Source organism: Dufourea novaeangliae, unplaced genomic scaffold (assembly GCF_001272555.1).
Source record: "Dufourea novaeangliae isolate 0120121106 unplaced genomic scaffold, ASM127255v1 scaffold12, whole genome shotgun sequence".
NCBI lineage: Eukaryota > Metazoa > Arthropoda > Insecta > Hymenoptera > Halictidae > Dufourea > Dufourea novaeangliae.
This window is the reverse complement of record NW_015373886.1, coordinates 736,555-759,664: the sequence shown is the minus strand read 5'-3', so window position 1 is coordinate 759,664 and position 23,110 is coordinate 736,555. Positions and strand designations below refer to the sequence as shown.

The 23,110-nt window shown below is 35.1% G+C and overlaps 1 protein-coding gene across 1 annotated transcript; it reads left to right on the top strand.

Moving 5' to 3' along the window:
• Nucleotides 1–1,042: 1,042 nt before the first annotated feature.
• Nucleotides 1,043–20,557, top strand: LOC107194311. Its single transcript, XM_015583918.1, has 28 exons — nucleotides 1,043–1,110; nucleotides 3,291–3,752; nucleotides 3,933–4,283; nucleotides 4,476–4,647; nucleotides 4,750–5,028; nucleotides 5,436–6,554; nucleotides 7,200–7,349; nucleotides 7,422–7,796; nucleotides 8,127–9,005; nucleotides 9,715–9,806; nucleotides 10,060–10,208; nucleotides 10,623–10,733; nucleotides 11,115–11,459; nucleotides 11,757–11,971; nucleotides 12,440–12,552; nucleotides 13,009–13,153; nucleotides 13,508–13,608; nucleotides 13,810–13,985; nucleotides 14,420–14,706; nucleotides 14,886–15,093; nucleotides 15,329–15,512; nucleotides 15,691–15,903; nucleotides 17,257–17,382; nucleotides 17,981–18,142; nucleotides 18,590–18,739; nucleotides 19,223–19,454; nucleotides 19,622–19,801; nucleotides 20,408–20,557. The coding sequence occupies exons 1-28, from the start codon at nucleotides 1,045–1,047 to the stop codon at nucleotides 20,542–20,544; spliced, it is 7,179 nt and encodes a 2,392-aa protein (XP_015439404.1). The 5' UTR covers nucleotides 1,043–1,044; the 3' UTR covers nucleotides 20,545–20,557.
• The last annotated feature ends 2,553 nt before the right edge of the window (nucleotides 20,558–23,110 follow it).

Here is a 23,110-nt window from a genome sequence, read left to right as displayed (position 1 = left end):
TTTTTTCACATCATTTAGTAAATTAATGTCTCTAACTTCAGAAAAAACAACTCAAGTCACTTGGACCAATTTTAAAAGAGTTGTTCAGTTTTAAAGGGTGTACGAATACTTTTTACAGCCACTGTAGATCGCACGATTGTTATTCAATATTCACCGTATTCCTTGATTCACAGGAGGGCAAGGAATTCGACGTAAAACCGTATCTGGAAGACTGCTCGAAGTACCTACTATGTCGGAAAGGTGTCTGCACCCTGACCAACTGTCAGTACACGTACGTGTTCGATCCGACGACCGGGACCTGTACCCATCGGACCCGCGGTACCATCAACTGCGATCGTCGTTCACCGAAAAAGCACAGTTTTCCATGATCAAGCTATAAGCATACCGTCTTCCGTTCCCGTCATTATGTAACACATCGAGAATAAAAATCGCCAGAGAATTCATGTAACGAGTAACACCGTGTTTGCTTACTGGTCCCCGATGTGGTGTTTGCAACCGCCGCCAGCATGCAAGTCGGCCTCTTTACCAGACCGGCCGTGTTTGATTATTACCAACAAGGGCCAATTTGTTCTCCTGTTAGTCAATTGGCAAACAGTGTTCTGTGTGCATTCGCTCGATTGCCGCGTTGACAAAAGCACACGGTCTCTCGCTCTCTTTATTTCTCATTCTTTCGCTGTCTGGTAGCGGGCAATCAACGTCTGTGTCTTTCTTTGTTTCTCTCCATCTGTCCATATGTTTCACTCTATCCTCTAACGTTCCACCGAATTCCCTGTCTTTTTCTATTATACGCGACTCCCTTCCCCGTCACTGATCTCCAGCCGACCCTCGACCTCCGCGACTGATAACCCTTTCTTTTCCCCGAACCATTGCGCGTTTTCTCCCAAGAACGACAACCAGCTATCTGTTGTTTCCGAGTAAGAACGCGGGGCCGACTACGACGCGACGGCTCACCCGATCCGGGGATCGGGACCAGCCGGTTTTATGGGGAATAGGGGATCAGTACGACGCGAGATGCTTGGAGTATCGTGCTAGTAACGAGGGATAATGTCGCGGTTCGATCGTCTCGTCGTCCTTCTCGCTCTTCTCTCCGTGATCGGGTTCGCTCATGCGGTACGTGCTCTCTCTGTCTCTCCTCCATTCTTGCGTTGTTTGACCCCCCCGGGTGTGCTTCCGGCCCACGTGATTTTTAACACTTTGAGAATTGATCGTCGAGCCCCTCGAGAGATGGGTATACGTACGTGTCCGGTGGTGAATACAATTGCGGGGGAATTAAATAGAGGAAGCTTCTGTTCTAAATGCTTCTTGAGTTCTTGCGGTTCGAGTAAGTCCAGTTTTCAGGCAGGAAACTCGATTTTTCTTTACACTTGATGGTTGGATAGGAATCGAAAGATTAACCCCTGTTGTACTGGTCGGGTTAATTATACCCGATGTGTATATATATTGCGATGAAAAGTGATTATTAATTATAATCTTTATTCTAGAAATATGCAAATTAATCTGACACCAATAGCTTACGTATATTATAATCCAGCGATAGGAGAATATATTCCCTTAATTTAATTTTAATTCAGTCTGAATTCAATTTAAAGAACAGTAATGCAATCGTTTATTGAACAGCGCACGAGAGTTAATAAAATCAAAGCGGTTTTACTTCGGATATATTTGTACTGTCTGCAGATTTGATGCACTTGCGGCGCACGTGATTCCATTGAGTACGATAAATCGACGAAGCTAATGATGACGTAATAAAGTTTGTATTTTAGTTGAGACTAGAGAACATTCTTCGCAGAAAATATTAATTTCTGTTTTATTCTTGTTTCTGCGAGAGTGCTAAGAGATCTGAATTTGCATAGAGATTCATAGGGACATGATATTAAATTTTTTGAACATTGGTAGTGTGTTGCAGGGTATTGCGTAGAAGTATTAGTTACGCTTGGTATCTTGAATGATCGACTGATCATGTTTTGTTACGCATTGTTGCATCATTGCAAGCAAACTGAAGGATTCTGTAATAAAATTTAATGTATTTCTAGCGTTCTTCGACTCCTCGGAACCATCTAATATATGATGTTAAAAAATATATTAAAGATGGTACTAAAGTTTATATCAGAAGTAGAAGATTCCACAATGTTTTGATGATTCCGATAGAATTAATCCGATCAAACTCGTTGTTTTTAGTTCATGTTTCTCTACCACTTAATATTTTAAGGGTGTATCGTTTATAGGAATATTTCAGCTATTTGTGTCTCTTCAAGGAGTAACGAAATGGCTTTCTTCGTCAAGTAGCTGTACTCGTTTGGGCTCCACCTGTTAAATAGCGTTAGCGTATTTACTTTAAGACTGCACGCTGTGAAACAAGTGTGCCAATAAAAGTATTTTCATGTATACCCAATTGATAAAATGTTTGTTGAAACGGATTTAACATTAACTTAATACAACGTTAATTTCTATTTAACGCTTTATAAATCAACGGTGTAGAAATATTGAATCTCTAATATGTGTATAAAGATCGCGATCTGTGCAAAGAAAGACCTCATTACTATTCATTAGTCAGATAAGTGCTGATAAGGTGAAATAACAGTATGGAGTGTAAGCTGCTTGAATTAGCAACAGAGTTGCAGAGCGTGTTTCACAACAAGCGAGCACAACTTCAGGGATCGATTGTAAACGAATGGTGCTCACCTGTCTGCACAAACTTAAAATTCTTCAGTATAAATTTATCGAGAACGTTTATAAATTATTTCAAACATTACATAATTTACAAACGAATAGCTGACCATATTTTCAGAATTTCCTAAGAATATTATTATACAAAAAATAATGGTACTCTGTCAGTTTATAAAAGTAATAATAGAAATTTTTAAAAATTAGAGAAATAAATGTGCAATCAGCATCTATTACTTCGTATAGTCCATAAGACAGTTTACAGCGTAAACATTACATAATCGTATATGAACGATAACTAACCAAGTCAGTGTGTTTGGGAATATTGACATTACTTGTAGAAATGAAATATGAATTAGAATTATCATTTAGAAATTGTACGGAAACACACAGTAATTACAATACAGAGCAGAAAAATTCTTATTAATATGTGGCGGAAAATTTTATTCGATCTAATTGTTCATATGTAATCGTAGTCTAGTTTAATTTTCCACATGCAATAAGTTATATATAGAGTAGTTCTGAATTTTTACGTACACGTAAGACTTGAGTATTTATGAACACATCTTTATAGAAACTTTGGTGTTTTTTATATATTGGTAATTGTTATTTGTACTATCGCGTAGATTTTCGACCCTAGGGAAATAACGACAAAACCACCAAAACGACGGGAACCGGTACTTCCCTGGTATTTGTCTAACCAAGACGATATCGAGTCAAATAAGGATCCATCGCGTTCTCCAAAATGGCGGACGGATCCAGACGACCCAAGTCCTAGAAAACCGTTCGTAGTGAATGCTGAGACGAAGACCTGGAGTCCTTGGAGAAAAACTTCCGAAAGTGATATCGAGCAAAGAACAGAGGTTACAGATGATCCTCGAGCATCCACAAATCTCGATCAAAATCGTGATTATTTCTTGGAAAATGATCAGTTCGAGCAACAAGAAAATCGGAAATTTCCTTCGAAACCATCCAGTTCTCATGATTTAGAACAACACCAGGATCGTAATCGTGTTCAAAACAAAGGGAACGAACCAAAAGTAGACAGTGATCAAGATTTTTATGAAGGAATATCCACCGACAACACGGTAAATATATTAAGTTACATTAATTGATATAAAACAGTCACAGAAAACTAATCGAAGAAAAATCTGTCGACGTTAAAATATCAATATGACTAAATTTTAATATACTGATCATGTTTAAATGTTTTTTATAGTTTAAACTTATTCTTTACCATTCTATATCCTTGTTTAATTTCTTTCCAGAAATCACATAAGGAAAATTTTATTGTCCCTGCAAAACCGAAATCGACGGTCGCTCGACACGACCCCAGACTAGGTGCACAGTGTCCCGAAATTGATTCAACGGGACAGTTCGTCTATCCACTAGACTGCAAATTTTTCGTTAATTGTTGGAAGGGAAGAGCTTTCGTCCAACCATGCGCACCCGGAACTTTGTTCAGTCCGGAGACTTTGGAGTGCGATTTTCCGCACAAAGTCAACTGTTATGGCGGAGAGGTTGCCGATTTTCCTTCGAGCGATCTTTTGGAATCGTCCGGAAAACGAGAGCCTTTATTGTCGACCTCGCAAACTTTTCTGGAACACGAAAGGCTACAGGTTCATTTGAACAAACCAATTTTTTTATTATTCATTCATTTGCGGATAATTTTACTACCTTGAAAGTAGCTGTATGGAATTTCGCAGTAAGATTAGATGTAATAGAAATCTATTTTACTTCGAAATTCTGAAACTTCCCGGTGATATTTATATGGAACACTCTGCATAATTCGTATTGAATTTTATTTACAGGAACCACGATGCCCGCCTTTCATAACTGGCTTATTACCGCACCCGTCAGATTGCACAAAATTTTTACAATGCGTAAACGGCGGAACGTATATCATGGATTGCGGTCCTGGCACAGTATTCAACCCCACCGTTAACGTTTGTGATTGGCCCCGTAATGTAAGGGGCTGTGAAGGTAACAAAGTGATCCATGAGAAAATTGCTAGCTACAATAATAAATGAAAGTATTCACATAGGATTGAATATAACTAATAAACGGGATAAATTTGTTGAACAGATTCATCGAAGTCCAAGGAGGAAACTACAACACCGTTAATTCCGCCTGATTACGAGACTTACAATCATATGAAACTGGCGAATAATAACTATGAACCAGTGAAAAAGGTTTCTTGTCCTCCAGATCATTCGGGATTATTACCTCATCCTGATACGTGTAAGAAGTTTCTTCAATGTGCAAATGGAGTTACTTTTATCATGGACTGTGGTCCTGGAACAGCGTTTAATCCTTTAACAACCGTCTGCGATTGGCCTCACAAGGTACCCGGTTGTAGCGAAGGTAATTAGCAAATAACTAATATAAGTAGACTGCACGTGTTTATGGAAATATCGATTTTTCTCGAGTGATTTACAACGATTGGAGTTCAATAGAAATTTGATAGATCCATTATGGCTTCTATAGGATTAAACCGAAAATAAAAATGTCGAAAAACTTCATCGAAAGTTTCACTATAGTTACAATTAGCTTCAGACAATCGTGTATGCGATAAATGCATAAAATTCACAGTTTACATATAAGAAATACAATTATTAAGAAAAACTGGCACGTCGTATAAAAAGTTACTGCGTAAATCGAGATATAGGTGTTACCCATTTGTACTTAATTAATTCATCTGTTCTGTATCTATCATTAGAACAGAGTGCATTATTACTTATCACGAAACAAGTTTCTTTTACTTTGCGTAGAGAAACCAACTACAACCAGACCATGGACATCAGGTGGTACTTCAGATTCAAGAACTTGGGAACACGTTCGTCAATATAATCGTACATCACAGGATCACTACAGGCCAGGATTTTTACCACGTGGACAAACCAAACCATCCGTGACGACAAGCCGTCCAGGAACTGACTGGGATGTCTTACGTCCAACATGGAGACCAATATGGACGCACAACACTGAGACAACCACAAAATCACCAGGAGCAGGTTGGAATTCGTCAAGACCGACGTGGAAACCAAACTGGAAACCCAATGGATGGACTACAACCATGCCACCTTATCCTCAATGGCAATATGACCATGGTGATCGCTATGTTCCTTCTCATCCAGGAAGTCCAAATGTTCTGCCTTCTCAACCAGGAAGTTCAGATCAACCAAATCGTTGGGATCGTCCAGAGAATTCGGGTTACACAACCGGACAGTGGCATCCCAGGCCGGAAACAAGTGATCAGAGTTCAAGTTATGATAACAAATACCATCATCATAATCACTATTCCCATCAATACTATCCTCATGCACCGACGTACGACAAAAACAATGAAACCCAGCAACCAACTCCTCCGTATGGTCATCCTGAACCTGAAAGACCTAACCAGACCATTCCAGATGGCGGTTGGCATCACAGTTCAGGACATCATCATGGTCATCATCATGGTCATCATCACGGTAGCCCTCATTCCCCTCCTGATTACCCAGAGTACGATGAATCTGGTCAGCAGACGCAACAAAGTCCCTTCGATCAAACACAAGATGCTTCGAATCAACACGGTGAATTCCATGAAGGAAATGTATCTCCGAATCGAAGGGTCGGGCAAGAGTTTGGACCTAACAGACAAGAACATGGTAGACTTGGCCCAGGATTTTCCCAACCAGGATTTAATCGGGAACCTGCACCGGATGGAAATGTTTACGTGCAAAGCACTTACGTGGTGCCTGAAGATGGTAATACAAGACCGTTAACGCGAAATAGAACACGTTGGACTCAGCCTGTAGCGTCAGGGGGCAGATTTATTCCCAGTATCTGGAGTCAACAAGGTTCTAGGCAATCGCCGCCTCAACCACAGAATAGGCAGTGGGATCAAGGTAACTTTTTAATTTAATTTTATAATTTAACCAGTTTTATGTGGTATTAACTGGTTATGTTGTTTAGTAATTCATTTATAAACATATCATGGCGTTTGCTTTTAACTTTTAATCGGTGTTTCTTGCTTGACTAATTTTTTTTATTTGCGATAGTTCATTTCATTCTACTGCCAACAGCGAATGACACGCATGAAAGAATACTGCATGAGGATCTTTTCTTGTTTTTGTTGCTTCAATAGCATGATAAGTTGTACAGCGTCCTTGAAATATCAAAAATAAGTTATGAATAGATATTGTTGTGGTCTCAGATAATACTGTGTAATCATATATTAGAAACAAACTTTGAAGTTTTTTTTCTTGAAAAAAGTATCTGAAGGTAAGCTCGATTGATCTCGAGTTAGGCATATTATGATATGCAAACACAGATCTTTGTTTTACAAGAAGCAAGATTGTTTTTACAGGTAAATATATTTAATATTTAATGAATTACAAACAGGCAATTCATAATTTTCAATTTATTTTGTACTTTACGTTGAAACTAATTTAGTTGGTGTAGAGATTTTGTTTTCCTCGTTTTTGTAAAAATAGGGAATAGTAAACGATGAAAACAATAAACACTATTATTCAAATTTTTATTGTTTTTAGGAGGACTCAATGAGGACGTCAAATTTCGTGAATGGGGATCTAGAACTAACCTATATCAAAGCACAACTGATAAAGAAGCAGATTCGAAGTTGAATCAGTGGGTATCGGCGACAAATATTTTTAATCATACAAAAGGAAAATATCTGCCAGGTAGGAAAACGTGACAGATTTTATTATATTCTAGTTGTTTTCACTATTATCTATTATTTCTTGTACTCGTAGGAGTTAAAGATACTCCTCCTGATTCATCAAATCCCCATTATCCGAACAATGTATTCGTAAATGTAAATAACACAAGGGGGCATTTTATTCCGAAAGAAATTGAAGTTAACCAAGGACATTCAAGGACGAAAAGTTATGGACCAAATGATGTTCAAGATCCGAATCAATTTAGTAGCAGCGATCAGAATATATACATTGATGCTCGATCTACTGATTTTGCAGTACCATCTGTGGAACTTCAACCGCCACATTATTATCCTTTTAATGATTCATCTAGAGCAAACAATGGAGCTACGCCTGCACATGGTCATCGTACTCCTAAGTATTATCGAATTAATTCGTCTTCAGCAAATCGTGAGGATTTATCAGGATCTGGTAATCATCGTTTACTTTGAATAATTATTTAGTATTTATTGATACAAAAATTCTTACAAAAATCTAGCCGTTTATTATAAGACTTTTTATTCGATGAAATTTTCGGCGGAATGTTTTAAATACATATAAAAAAATGAAAAATACAAATGATTACAATGTTAAAAATAATATATAATAATTTAAGCTAAAATAACCATTCAACAAGTTTCGTTGACTTCTATATCTTTCAAAATGGCTTCCATAAGATCAGTTTCATTAACCATATTTTCCTCTTAACAATCATTTAAGTATCATCTTTAATATTACGAATTCTTTTTACAAATTTAACAGACACAAACCATCATCGTGTAGTCATGCCGTCAGTAAATCTTCAGCCGCCGTATTACCCACCTCCGAGTCGGTCGTTGATGCCTCCAAGTTCAAGGAACATATCAAGAGGCAATAGTTACTATCCACCAGTGCCAGCAACTGATCTTCTGCCACCCTATTACGAACCTTCTAATGCAAGCTCGAAGTACCCAGCTAAGCCAGCAACTGATCTTCAACCGCCATATTACGAACCTTCTAATGCAAGCTCGAATTATCCACTTGAGCCAGCAACTGATCTTCAACCGCCATATTACGAACCTTCTAATGGAAGCTCGAATTATCCACTTGAACCAGCAACTGATCTTCAACCGCCATATTACGAACCACCGAACGCTTCTCAGCACACATCGAATTTTAGTAATTTTCTATCACCAGATCGTTTCTTGGCTCCCACGAATCTTGATAGATCAAATACCTCTAATCCAAATGTTCCAGCTGAAAGTCTGGAACCACCATTTTACCAAGAAAATAATCGCTCCAACGATTCGTTAAACAGCATCAGCACTACCACACAAAGAGTTCTAGACAAGCATCTGATAATTCCGATGAAGAAAAAGATTTCACGGAAGCTAGAGAAACCTCTAATCAAAGTTACCACGACTACGCCGGATCCAGACATCCCTAACGTAGCGATCGAATACGATGACAATTCTTTGACAACAGAAAATTCTAATCTGGATTACGATGTCGACGTACTGGACGATAAAGAAGTTTGGAAACCGGTGCTGGTATTCGAGAACAAAACTCAAACGACCACGGAATCGTCTGTTGTCATGAAAATGAATAAGAAGAACGTCGACGTGGATCTCTTCAATATTGAAGCTGCCCCCTTCGACGAAGGTAGGTGTATCTTTCGGAATGATTATATACGAAATTTAAGTCATTGAAATTCAACGAAATTCAGGTAAGTCTTCCTTCAATTTTGAATACATGTTTAGTGTATAGTCAGCCGCGTCTTTGGCATGAGGAGCTTTTGGAATGAGGTCATAACAATGGGCTTGAAAAATCATACATATGCTATTAGAGAAAAATATGGGACCAGATTTCATAATTGAAGGAAAAGGAAAATATTATTCTACAAAGATTTGATGAAAGTTACTTTCTAAAAGTGATTCTAAATAATTGTTATATCTAGTGATTTCATAATTCTTATTATATCGCTACAAAATAATGAGTCGCTGTTCCATCAATCGTGAACTCTGGTCTCATACTTTTGGCACGTAGTGTACATACTTGCAATAATGCTTTCGTTATCACGTTAAAAGTATTGATATTAGTTTTCGTTATTTCTGATAGATATATTTATTGTAATATTTATTCCACGTTTTTTATTATTGTGTAAACAGATGGATGTATCACTGAAAGCTATAACAATAACAGAACGTTAGTTTTATATTTTTGTTGTATAGCTGCAAATCAGTCTCTTTCGTTTTTAGTTACGTTGTTTAAAATTCTATCAACATATATATAACTCGAAATGTATAAATATTTGTTTAATTTCCGTTTCGTTCATTACATTATCGATAATATATCAATTAATATTTTTCAGAGGAACCACCATTTCCAAATTACTATGTACCACCAGTAGAACCATTAGATCACTCGCGAAAAGTGTCCCTTCCGACGCCGATTTCTGGTCAGGTGAGAATTTTCAATGTTACTGAAATAAATTGTAAAATGTCACAAATTCTATTTTACCGTTAGTATTTCAAAACTCTGTACTGTAACAAAACAAACATACAAAATGAATATTTATTACTGTAAGATTATTGTATGTATAAATATTTTCGTAAATTTTGTTTATTACTCTTTTAAAAATTCTAACTTTGATAATGTATTATGGTAATCATTATTTGATAATTTTTTATATACTCATCTACTATTTTAATGATAGGTGATTCGACTTAGGGGTGGATCCGGACCTCATGACGGGTATGTCGAAGTTCAAGGAACAAATCCTGGCTGGGGAATCGTTTGCGATTCCAGAAATGGCTGGACTCTGAAAGAGGCTGATGTCGTGTGCAAACAACTCGGATACGTAAGGTATGGTACAATTCATCAAAATTTATTAACTTAGAAGAATGTCGTGTCAAATATAAGTATTGATTATTACTTATACATGCTTGGAATAATGATTTTTTTTAGGACCATCATAACGATTGTTGCTATTTTTATTAAATTTATTTCATAATTTTTCGTAAACTGATAATATAATCTATACTAGCATTTGAAAACCATTTGAAAATATGACTTATGGTAATTACAAGTCGTCACAGATTTGGCTCATGTTTGTTTCACCGAAAAATCTTGAATATTATGTTTTCTTGAAGTGGCTTAACAATAAAGAAATTGTAATATAGGAACATTTCGATAGTGACATGCCTAATCTGAAATTAGCAAATTTAGAAAATCAGATATATCATAAAATTTTTGGCTGAATGCCTATAATTTTTGCAGAGGCGCAGAGATGGCCTGGCAGGGAAGGAACAATCGTAACGGAGTGCCAACGTGGATCGCCGCGAATTCCGTGTCGTGTCAAGGCAACGACACTAGATTTCAATTGTGCAAGTAAGTAGCCATGCTTTATAGATTTCTTTTTCGGTCAGCAGATAAGAGATTGCTTACGCAGTTGCTGTTTCCGATTTCATATCTGGTTTTTCCTACGTTGCGAGTCGCATTCTGGGAATCTGTGACAATACGAAAAATGTTCTGCAAGACATAATACTGAATGGTGAAACTCAATTGCTGTTCCATAAAATATGAATTAAAACATATAGTCAACTGTTGCAGCAACTTAACTATAGCCTGAAAGTCACAAGAAATTTTCTTCCAAACATTTTTGAAGAATTTGAATCTTCCAAAAATTTTATTATAATTCCTTCTATTATTATTCCAACACATAATGCTTTTATGCTCAATAATGAAAAACTGTTATTTTGAATTTTTCAGATTCACTCATAAACCAGAATGTCGCGTGGAAAGGGACGCGATCGGTGTGAGATGCATTTCAAATCGGGTGGCCCATTGCCGGAAGGACGAAATACCGTACGAAGGACATTGTTATCACTTGGCTGATCCTGATAGCGGCTTGAACCATGCGGAAGCGTTGCAGTATTGTTCGGAACGACAATCACGACTCGTTGATATCGTTAACCAGGCGGAAAACGACTTTCTGTCTGAATGGCTGCTGCAGTTGCATCCGGAAGTTGGTTCCGTCATGACTTCCGGTGTTGGTTTTACCACTCTGAATCGCTCCTTTTGGCTTTGGGAGGATTCCTCGCGTGCCAAATTTAGGTGGGAAATCATTTCAGGACTATTAACACAATTGAATAGACTAATTATTAGACTGCGGATATTTATACAAATACAGATCATTCTTACCCATTCCACAAAAATTCCCCATTCACTAGTATTATTGAGATTTCTGATTTGCAGCGATAATATTTATATCTGTGAACAATCACTAGTAACGTCGATTGAGCTTCAGTTAGCTATAAGTAAGAGTATTAAGTTACTTCCTCGATGAAGGAACTAAGAAGATCAATTCTTATAATTTTATACGGTTTACTTATACGTATGAATTGTCGTTAGATTCAATAAATGGTGGCCAGGATGGATGGAAGACAAGAAACATCCCCCTTTCGTGGGTTCACGTCCTCTTTGTGTCGTAATGAAACGCAAGTTTCCGTGTCACGAAAGACCGGATTCGACTTGCGTCGCTGAATATTTCTTCTGGGACACCGAAGACTGTGCAACCTCCATGAAGGGTCACTCTTACATTTGCAAAAGGCCTTACGATGATATAGGTATGAACTTTTCAGTTTGACTTCAGCTTCTAATTGAGATACATTCATTTATTATTGTTATAGTTATCATTAGTTCTTGCAAGCACACTCCATGTATATAATTATAATATTATAATTCTGAGTACAAAATACATATATTAGGTGTACCAATAACTGATCTCTTAGATGTTTTACAGTTTAAGACTTGTTTCTCAGAAAATCAAAACGAAGCTTTCAATAATATCTCTCCTCGTTCTTTAACACTTTTTCACCATTCTTAAGGAAAAGAGACGCGGGAGGATATTTTCAATTCAAAATATATTATTTTATTTAAGAAATAGTGGATTACTTATTTGTACACCTAATAATTTAATTAAAGACACAAGGTAAATTTAATTAAAATGTAAATGTAGGTATATCTTAAGGGGACGGTATTCAGAAATTAATACTTACTGTAGTTTTATATGACACTTTAATTTTTTTAATCAGGTTGTATTTATGGAAAGGGAAGCCAATACACAGGAAATGCGAACGTAACGGCATCCGGGAAACAATGTCTTTCATGGGGCAACGAGGAAGTAGCCCATCCACTTGCAGTAAATGTTAGTTATTTCGTTTTCATATTTTTATGGTGATCTTTTTCTAATTTTCTTCTTATTGATGTATAATAGCTATATATTTTGTACTTGTTAACACTATGAGGAGCAATAATGTCACAGTGGTGTGATGTGAGTGTCTACTGGTACTTTTCAAATATTCAAAGTTATTGACTTTTTTTACATACATAGCAAAAAACATATTTTTTCAATTCTTAACAAAAATAACCGGCTGCGGGTTAAAGTTACTCGCGAAACTAGCCGATCGTCATAGTGTTAATATACTCTTTTATTTAGTGCGATGATTATAAACATTTCATTAACGGAAAATAGATTTTTCAGATTATTTAAATGTAGAAATCAGATTTACTGATCAGATACATTAACATATTTTTTTATTGATGATGGTTTTTCAGTGAAATCATTGTACCTTTGTCACCAGAGACAATTATTGCGTTTTAGGTCGTCAATCGAGAAGTTAGAGAAAAATTGAAAACTCACAACTACTGCAGAAACCCGAATCCAAATAGAGAGACCAGGCCATGGTGTTTCACTGGACCAGGAGGGGAACGTGAATACTGTGACATTCCACCTTGCGGGAATATTGGTACAATTTGCAATTTAATTTTATTTCACTCCTAATCTTTTTAATTAAATTCAAATTTAATTTTAATTCAATTTTTGTAATGTAAATATTATTTTTAGTCTTATGGTGTCAAGTACCAAACAGTAATCTATTACTTTCTACCAGGATTGTTATTTATTTCTAAAGAAGTATAGGTTAATACTGTCTTAATAATATTTGCCATTGTTCTCGATACTAGTCATTTTTACCGAACAAAATGTTCAGAGAACTATATGATTTTGAAATATGCTACCACTTTGTTTGTGAAGTAGTTCATTTCATCGTGACATCTAATATTTACAATGTATTTTTAAACAATTAAATTCGTTCTTTCAGTAACTCAAAGGTCACGTTTGACCGGTCAGTGCAAACCTAAGCATTTCGAGTGTTTGCCAGGAGAATGCATTCCTTCGCCATGGGTTTGCGATGGTGAAGAGGTAAACAATAATATTTAAATTTCACTTTGCTAGAAGCTTCAAATAACTGTTGTGAATATGTTATAAATTGCAAAAAGGATGAATAACAAGGTGGAGGTTGTTTCAATAATTTTTTCATATAAATTTATTGAAAATCTGTTAGTATTAAGTATTCCTGCAAAATTTCTTGCAATAATATCCGAAAATTCGTTATGTTTGAAGGACTGTACAAATGGTGCGGATGAAAGGGCTTGCACGTCGCAAATGGATCTTTTCGAAAAGCATGCTAAGCATAAATTAGAAGGTCACGACGTCGAAAAGTGGTTGAACACTCCGTTAAAGACCTGCGCTCTCAGGTGCAAGGAGGCTGATTTTACATGTCGATCGTTTGCACACAAGTAAGTCAGTTAGTATTTTCATAGTTCTAGTAGATACTCATCAGAGATCTGTCAAAATTTATTTACTCACAAAAATTATTATGTCAACCCAATTATGTTATATGAGTAATCCTTTTTCACCGTAAAAGTTGTAAAAGTAGAAAACATGTATAATTATTAAATTGGAAAGAGACACTAGTTTTGAAATACTGATTGTCTAGATTTTAAAAATAAAAATAGTGGTTGATATGACTTTTGGTAAATATTTAGAATAGACAAGGCAGCTTCGATGACCTTGATTTTGACATATTTAGTCAAGGTCACCATCGTTTTTTTTATTAAAAAGTTACAAAACATTATATTGCTGGTTTCATAATATCGAAAGAGAAAAGTGAACTTGTGCTGTATATTTACACAGCACGTATTTTAATTTATTTGTTTTTCCTTTTTTGCAGGTCAGCCGGAAATGTTTGTCTTCTAAGCGACAGCAACATCGGAATGACAGGATCCTTGAAACCGAACCGAGAGTTCGATTATTATGAAATGAAGGAGAGAAGTATAGATTGCGACGATATGTTTGCTTGTGGAAACGGGAAGTGTATAAATCAGACCCAGGTATGTAATGGGAAGAACGATTGCAACGATCGTAGCGACGAGGATATCTGTACCGTCGAGAATTTGGATTATAGCATACGGCTCGCTGGTTCGAATAACAGCTACGAAGGAAGAATTGAAGTTAAAAGTAAGTTGAAATTTTTGTATGTTACGGTATGTGAACATTAAATATGATGTAGAAATAATACCTACAGTAAAATGTAACAGATTTTTTTGCCAAATTTTTGTTTATTTATATGATTGAAATATATGTTATTTTGAAATATAAAATATTTTCCAAGAAATTAATAACAATAAACTGCGTAGTTTTGGGAGTTTGGGGCCAAGTTTGCGACGATGGCTTTGGCATGATCGATGCCGATGTGATTTGCAAAGAACTTGGCTTTGTCCTTGGCGCCTTGGAGATCAGACCGGGAGGATTCTATGGCAATCTGGATCCACCCACGAGGTTCATGGTTGATCAACTGAGATGCCGAGGAAATGAGTCTTCCCTACGTCAATGTGATTTTGATGGGTAATTGTTGCCAGTATAATACATACTAAATTCAACAAAAAACATCGAAATAAATTTAGAGATATTTAAAAACTTGAGAAATCTTTAAAATAATCATATCCGAAACGACAGAGTTTCAATATAGAGTTAATCTTAAGGTTTTGTGCTTTAATGGAGGTCTTTATGAATTCAATAATTGAAGTCTCTCATTTATGAATTCAATAATTGAAGTTGGGATTCCACTTTTTTTTTACAGATGGGGTGTTCACAATTGCCAACCCGAAGAAGCGGTGGGCATCGTTTGTAAAACAGCAGTCGATACCTGTCAAGATGGTCATTGGAAATGTGACAAGAGTCCCACGTGCATTCCAACTGCGTTCATATGTGACGAGGTTGTCGACTGTCCGGATCGTTCTGACGAGAGTCCAGAACATTGCGATGTGAGTAACAAAACACTCTCTCTATTTGCAACTTGTCATTGTACAAGTCTCATGTAACATTGTTTTGTCATCTGAAAAGGAATAAGAACTCCATTAACCGGGATTCAAGTGCATTTCAAGTGAATGAACATTTTCACTAAAATGAATAAAAATTGATTATTTCGAGCGACTGTTTTAGGCACCCTTCGAGATGCGTCTAGTGAATGGAAGCTCTCCTCTTGAAGGAAGAGTCGAGGTTCGTCACCATGGCATATGGGGCACTGTTTGTGACGACGATTTCTCGAACGCAGCAGCAAAGGTGATCTGTAGATCATTGGGATACGGTGGAAAAGCTATTGCCAAGAAGGACGGATTTTTTGGGCCTGGAGAGGGACCTATTTGGCTCGATGAAGTAAGTTTTTGTAAAAAAGAATTTTTAAAAAAGCATTTTTGTGTTATAGTTGTGTTTTGTTGATCTTGTTATAATTGAGTTAACATTCCTACGATATTATAGAGCTAACTGACAGTAAGTAGATCATATTTTAGTCTTGTTAAGATTTAGAGAAAGAGGGAGATAGAATTATATGCACTGCTCTCTACAGTCACGTTATCAGTTCCAGGTGATATACCTACTTGTAGGGGAAAATACTAAAAAACATTCTCACTACTTCATTTCTTATTTCTTAACATTGTTTTTTTAGTATACTTCGTAATACTTCAGTCTTTTATTACCGTATCATTTTTATCAACTTCTATTGGTTATAATTTTGATTATAGTAAATAACTTCACATCATGTCAGCATGTACCTGTACATACATTATTTTCATTGTCCTTGGTTTTTGGTCGTGTTTGTTATGCTTGTTTATGTCATTATCATGCAATTAGATTAATGACATCAAAGTCAGATGATATCGGAATTGAATTACAAGTTGTGAACAATGATAACATTACCTACCTTATTGCGAAGTAACTGTAACAGTCCAGGATACCGTAATCTATTGGTAAATTATATAACTTCGACAAAAAATAAGTGTTTTCTTATCATTATCAATTGGTAAATTATATCTTATCAATTCATACCGAATTTCAAAAATAGATTTGTACAGGATTTTCGGTTACTAATGCCAGAAACGTTCAGAGCTACTTCTACACGTTTAAAATGAAACGAAAATCAAGAATGACAAACTTCTGTTGGGAGATTTATTTTCAAGTTATCGACAGTTAAAAATTCCGATCAGAAATTCCTGAAACTAAGCGATCTCCATATAAGTAATAAATGTAGAGCATAACAGTGTGTACGATGGCAACAAATTAAGGAAACGTTACTTGAATCCCAGGCAAAGGACAGAAGGGCAATAAAAATGTGTAAACAGAGCGTGGATGTAGTATTATCTGTTATTAGACAGTAGGCCGGTAACGTTCGTAAATGACCTGGCGACTTTAGGATTATAGTAAAGGAAAAGTATATGTCACATGTTTGGCTAACCAGTAAGAGCGTATTTTTTTTTTTGGTTGGAGCGTATTTTTTTTTAATTGTTAATAAATTGAAAATGAAGCTTCCAACACAATTTCCTCATTCTTGATTTTCATTTTATTTTGATATGTAGAATCGCACCTTAATGTTTCTGACAGCAGTAACCGAACACTGTATTCATCGCAGAATGTTCTGTTTGTGATGTGTTCTTTTCACAGTTTCATTAAATTTAAGAGGTACTCTGTCTACTTCAGTGTCGTTTACTTACATATACTGTTTATTGAAACAAGGTATACTGTCATGGGAACGAGACACAACTGTACAGATGCGAGCACAATCACTGGGGTCTGCATAATTGCAACCACGACGAGGACGCAGGTGTGATTTGTACACACGGAGATGTTAACAATTCCGAGGTAAATCGAAACAAGCTTACCAGGAGACGAGCGTAAATTTAAAACAAGTAATTTTTTTGGATCTTCTTCAATCAAGTTCTCTAGTATCTGTACAAATTATGAGAAAATAGAAATCTAGTATCTAATACAAATATTAGAAATGTGGCTGTGCTATGTGTAACATTGTACTTATTACACATTAGTCATTACAAAATATAAAAAGAAATAACATTAGATCCTTCTGTTAATGAATGTCGTTCATAATTTCTTAACGTTTAATTTACTAACCAAGGGAAGACCTTTTTATTCAAGTAGGTATATAGCATAGTTAAAATTCAGTCTCTTGCCTGACAAGATTCTTTGTGTTGTAATTTAATTGTAGCATAAATTATAGGAGTTAACTTATGTACAACGTAATAATTACATCAGTTACTTAATAGTTCGATCTGTCGGTATGTTGTAATAGGAAATTATAAATACATTTGTAAAAGAACGATCGAATTCTTAGTTCAATAAATGATAAGCTTACGCAACGAGGTTTGTTTACTTCATTCCTTGACCCCCGATCCTTTGACTGGTTTCATGCGTACGAATCCAATTATAGAGTAAATAATTGCAGTTTCCCTGGGGCTCACAGCCGGATTTCCCGGAGACGGACATCAACGACATTCTTCCGGTTAATTGCGGTAGGCGATTCAAAGACTTCAACGATGACGAGGATCTTATATTCCAGAAGGTGGTGCGCGGTAGCATTGCGCCAAAAGGCTCCTATCCTTGGCAGGTAAATCAACGAACTTCTTTAGAATCTGAAATATTTCTACAGAAATATTCGTCTAATTTATTTCCAAGTAGTATACTATTATTTTACTAAATAGTAAGTTTTGTAAAAAAATAGTTCTCAGTAAAATTGAGTTAGAGTGTGTATATCTGATTTGTTTGGGAGCTAATTTAAATGTTGGAGTATATTCCATTTTATTTTCAGTTAAAGGTTAATTTCATTTTGTTAGGATAATCATAAAGTATATATTTCTACACCGTTTGATATGAAATCAACCGTTGAACGAACAGAAAAGTCGATATAAATAACATTTGTTTATTTTACTTTTACCTTAATTTATGCAGAGATGGATCTACCCGAATACGATAGTGATTTCTTATCGTTATTTATGTTTCTTTTTTGCTTGAGGATGTTTGTAGATCATTTCTATAGTGTTTTTAAAATGCACAGGCCAGTATTCGTGTCCGGGGACACAGTAGATCCAGCCATTGGTGTGGAGCCGTAATTCTTTCGCCTCTTTATGTGCTGACTGCTGCGCATTGTTTGGAAGGATACAACAAAGGGACGTATTTTGTTCGCGCCGGTGATTACAACACAGAGGTAATTCAAATCTATTTAATCCACACGGCGTAACTATTTTATGTTAATAACAAATTTTCATTTATTTGTTTGCGTTTTTGAAATTTAATATACATATAGAAGTCATGTAAGAATATTAAATTCTAGTTTTAATACATTTTAATAGTAAGTCAGTAGCTTCAGGTTTTGTTCTACAAGCATACTACTGATTTTCTAATTAATTACATTTAAGAGTAGGTACCTAATTCTCGGATAATATACAGGAATAATTTTCAATTTAGTCAACTAGACAAAATTACTTCGAGTCTTTACCGACCAGTAGAAAGGTTATACAATGAAGTTAATAAATGAAATTGTTTACAATATATTTAAAACAAGGCGACTCAAGATTGATATTTTAAGCCTTAATCATATTGTAGATCTGAAAATTTGGTTTCTACGAAATTCAATCAAAACAGATCTTAAGAATAATTTCTGTATGTATCAAGAATCTATGAATCGTAGATAGACGAAGGAACAGAAGTGGAAGCTAACATCGAGGACTATTACGTACACGAAGAATTCCGTAAGGGGCATCGAATGAACAACGATATTGCCCTCGTGTTGTTAAAAGGACGAGGAATTCCTCTCGGCAAGGATATCATGCCAATTTGTTTACCCCCTGAAAACGTGGAATACCCGGCGGGTCTTAATTGCACTATCAGTGGATTTGGAAGCATCGAAACTGGAAAATCAAGTAATTAATTTCGAATGCTAATTGACTAAAATTTAAATCGGACATTTCAGATGTTACGGCCTGATATATTATAGTGTAAAATGACCAGTAATTTTAAAGATTTTTCTCACGTATTTTTAAAGGATAGGAATTCAATTATAATTAATGATGTTATTTGGTTGTTCTAGCTCATTCTAAAGACCTAAGATATGGTTGGGTGCCACTGTTAGATCAGTCTGTTTGTCGCGCCGGTTATATTTATGGCGAAGGTGCAATTAGCGATGGCATGGTCTGCGCTGGATACCTTGATGAGGGTGTAGATACCTGTGACGGTGATTCTGGTGGACCATTGGCATGTTATCACAATGGTAATGAACATAAGATTTGGAGATTTTACAAAAAAATCTTATATTAGATTGATATTAAACTAAAATCTTTAAGTATGCAGATTACTAACATTTTCAGTCATTTATCATATTCATTTTTCATTAATATAGAAATATTCTTATATTTTTAACTATACGTTTAGTTTATATGAAGCTGACAAAACGATTTTTGTTTGATGCACGTCATTATACACTGTTGATTTGCTAAAAGAATGACACAGTTAAGAAAAGTAAATTTGTGAGGAAATCAATTTGAAAAAAAATTTTCTTTTACAATATAGCTAATAGTATTTGGGTTTTGAAGGTCTCTAGTTAAATATTCTTTATGTGTATTCCTTACTATTGGAAGAAGGTTCAAAGACGCCCGTTTTGGATTTTGACATTGTTCTGGTTAAAAAGTATGATTTTATAGCTCATTTTTAGAGTTAATTTTTGTTGATACAAATCCTAAAATGTGCGTATTTATTCAAATTAACGACTTTTGAGATGTGTGACTCTTCTAGTAAACCAACGACATAGTTTTATGAAATAGTTTTAATTAATGAAGTAATATGCTCATCGATAATTTTTCTGTTCTTCTTGACGCAGGAGCTTTCACGTTATACGGAATTACCAGCTGGGGACAACATTGCGGAAAAGCCAATAAGCCCGGTGTTTACGTTCGCGTGTCTCATTACCGTCGTTGGATAGAACAGAAAATTAAACAATCTGTTGCAGGAAGATAGGATTAATTTTTTAAACAACAAAATGGTAGGCAGAGTAGTTAATCGATACATGTTTAATACTTAAATTGTTTATTTGTTATGTGTTGAATGATAGTTCGATCCTTTATCTTCGTAAATCATATTCCTGAATATTGTCACATTCTTCTACATACAATAAGTAATTATAGTGTTGCTGTTTTCTTTGTTTAAAACAGTAATCAACATTTAATTTGAAATATCTAGTTAGAAACGATGTGGAAGATTTATGTACACTAGTATTGTAATATGTTTGGATTTGTGTGTAATGGGAATTCACATAAACTGAAAATCAGACAAAATACATTTACGTGTAATATAGTGTTAAAATATTATAAATGTTTGAGACGCGATACCAATTAGATACCTTATGTCCACTATTTAAGTGCTTTGTAGTTATTTATAATATACAGTTTACTTCCAAAATAAATACATCATCTTTATCTTTAATATCAATCACTAACTTTAAAATAAGAATCTTTAGCATAAATTATTAAAATCTGTTCCTCATAATGTGCAAAGCAATAGTAATATTCTCCTGGATTACTTAAAATAATAAATCAATTCATATTTAAACTGAATATTATGACTACTAAATAGTATTTGGAGTGCTACTCTTTATAACATTATTAAAGAGTATGATTTACTTCTCTGAGTGAATAATGAATCTGTTACAAAATTTAAATTACGAAATCTTCGAAGAATTAGTAATCTATAATGAGTGAAAGCAAATTAATTCTTCTCTTTAAATAAATAGTACTTGAAATATCGAGAGATAAGATTGATAACACTAAGCAGAAACTCGGTTAAGCTTGTGTGACATACTAAAGTGGTCGTTAATTGATTACGGAATTTGAAAGAACACACCTTAAAGAAACGTCCATTAATCTGTAGTTTATTTCGTAAGACATCATTGTTTCTACAATAATTGTAATTGCTGTCTTGTCGCTGTTACATGATTGAGCCTATGTATGTACAATAGTCCCAACATATTTGATCCGGACAGATAAAAAACGCGGAAACGGAAAACCTCGACGTTCATATAATAAACGCACGAACAACGAAATGAAAATGAAAAATGCGGGGGAGTGGTTTCGGTGGCTTATCATTATTACGAGATTGCAAAAATCGTGTGACAATATGAAATCGTTGTACGTAAATCGGTTCGGGCTGATCAATCGACAGTTAGATTGTCCGTAAACAAGTTTTTTTATTGACTTTATTGCGACGCTGGCAGTTCTAGTTTATGAACGAATCCCTTTTTTATTGAACGTATCGTTCCCCATCGTGGTTGTCTTTCCAAAACAATCGAAGAATGATTGTTTTTTTTTAATTAAAAGACTTCCCATTAAAAATGTGACGTATGAGTGAATTTTTAAATTGAAAATATTTTATTTTTAATAAAAAATACGTGTTTTTTTATGTTACTTTCTTGTATGAATTCCGTATGAAAGATCATATTTTAACAATACTGAGTGACTTCATTCGGATTGTATTATAGGCCTAGTTTGAATTTTTACTTCAGAGTTTTTGTACTTTCGATTTCTACAAAGTAGATTTTGAAGAGAGAAATTCAAGGAATATAGTTATTATTCAATATCGTATAATACTGATGACAGTGTTCAGTAAATATAAGATTTTATCATCAAAGATAATACCCGAATTGGAATTTTTATCTTTTTTCTGTATTTTCGGCTTTATTTCTCTATTTATAATCCGCATCTTGTGCAGGCAAATTCCACAATTCTGACATTATATTAAAAAAATCACTTAAGATTTCTTTAAAAGATAATTTTAAACAGTACAATGTTCTAAAACCGAAAATTCTTTACGTTTCAACTATAAACCCCGTTAATCATAAAAAGGACAATCTCTCTGTCAACCGTTCAACTAATTACATAGGTCTCGTTTCCGCGATGCACACTGAATGACGAATCTAGAAACCGGATCGCGATTACGGCGGTAAATTCGATGGATAAATGGATACTGTTTTTCTTTCACAGTTCGCCATCCTTTGGGACGATCGTTGTATCACGATCACGTGCAAAACGAAAAGCAAAACGACAGACAATCGTCACGGAATCATTTGTGATTGGAATAAAAAAGGCAAATAGAGAGAATAGAATTACACGCAAGCGAAAAACGGGGGAATGAAATCTGCTGATCTACGCAAAAATTTTCTTCGTGTAATTATAAACGTCTTATAATTAAGGGAATGTCGACCAAAAATACGCTTAATATGAAACTTAACGTTAAGTCTAACCCGAATACTCTTAATTTAGGCATAACGCGGCCCGTGTCCTTGTTCGACGAAGAAACAACTTTTGGTTGTAACATAGTTTTATTCGATTCAGTTGTTATCCCTTGCATTTGGCGAATTAAAGCTCTGTATTACATGCTTTTACAGAATCTTACTTGATGTTCTTTCAAGCACAGTCATCGCTCGACTGCGGATGTTTATGCATTTATAGCATTTCTTAAATTGAAAAATACAGTAAAACACTGATTTCCATTAAGTTCAATACCATTTATGTATTATTATTACCATACT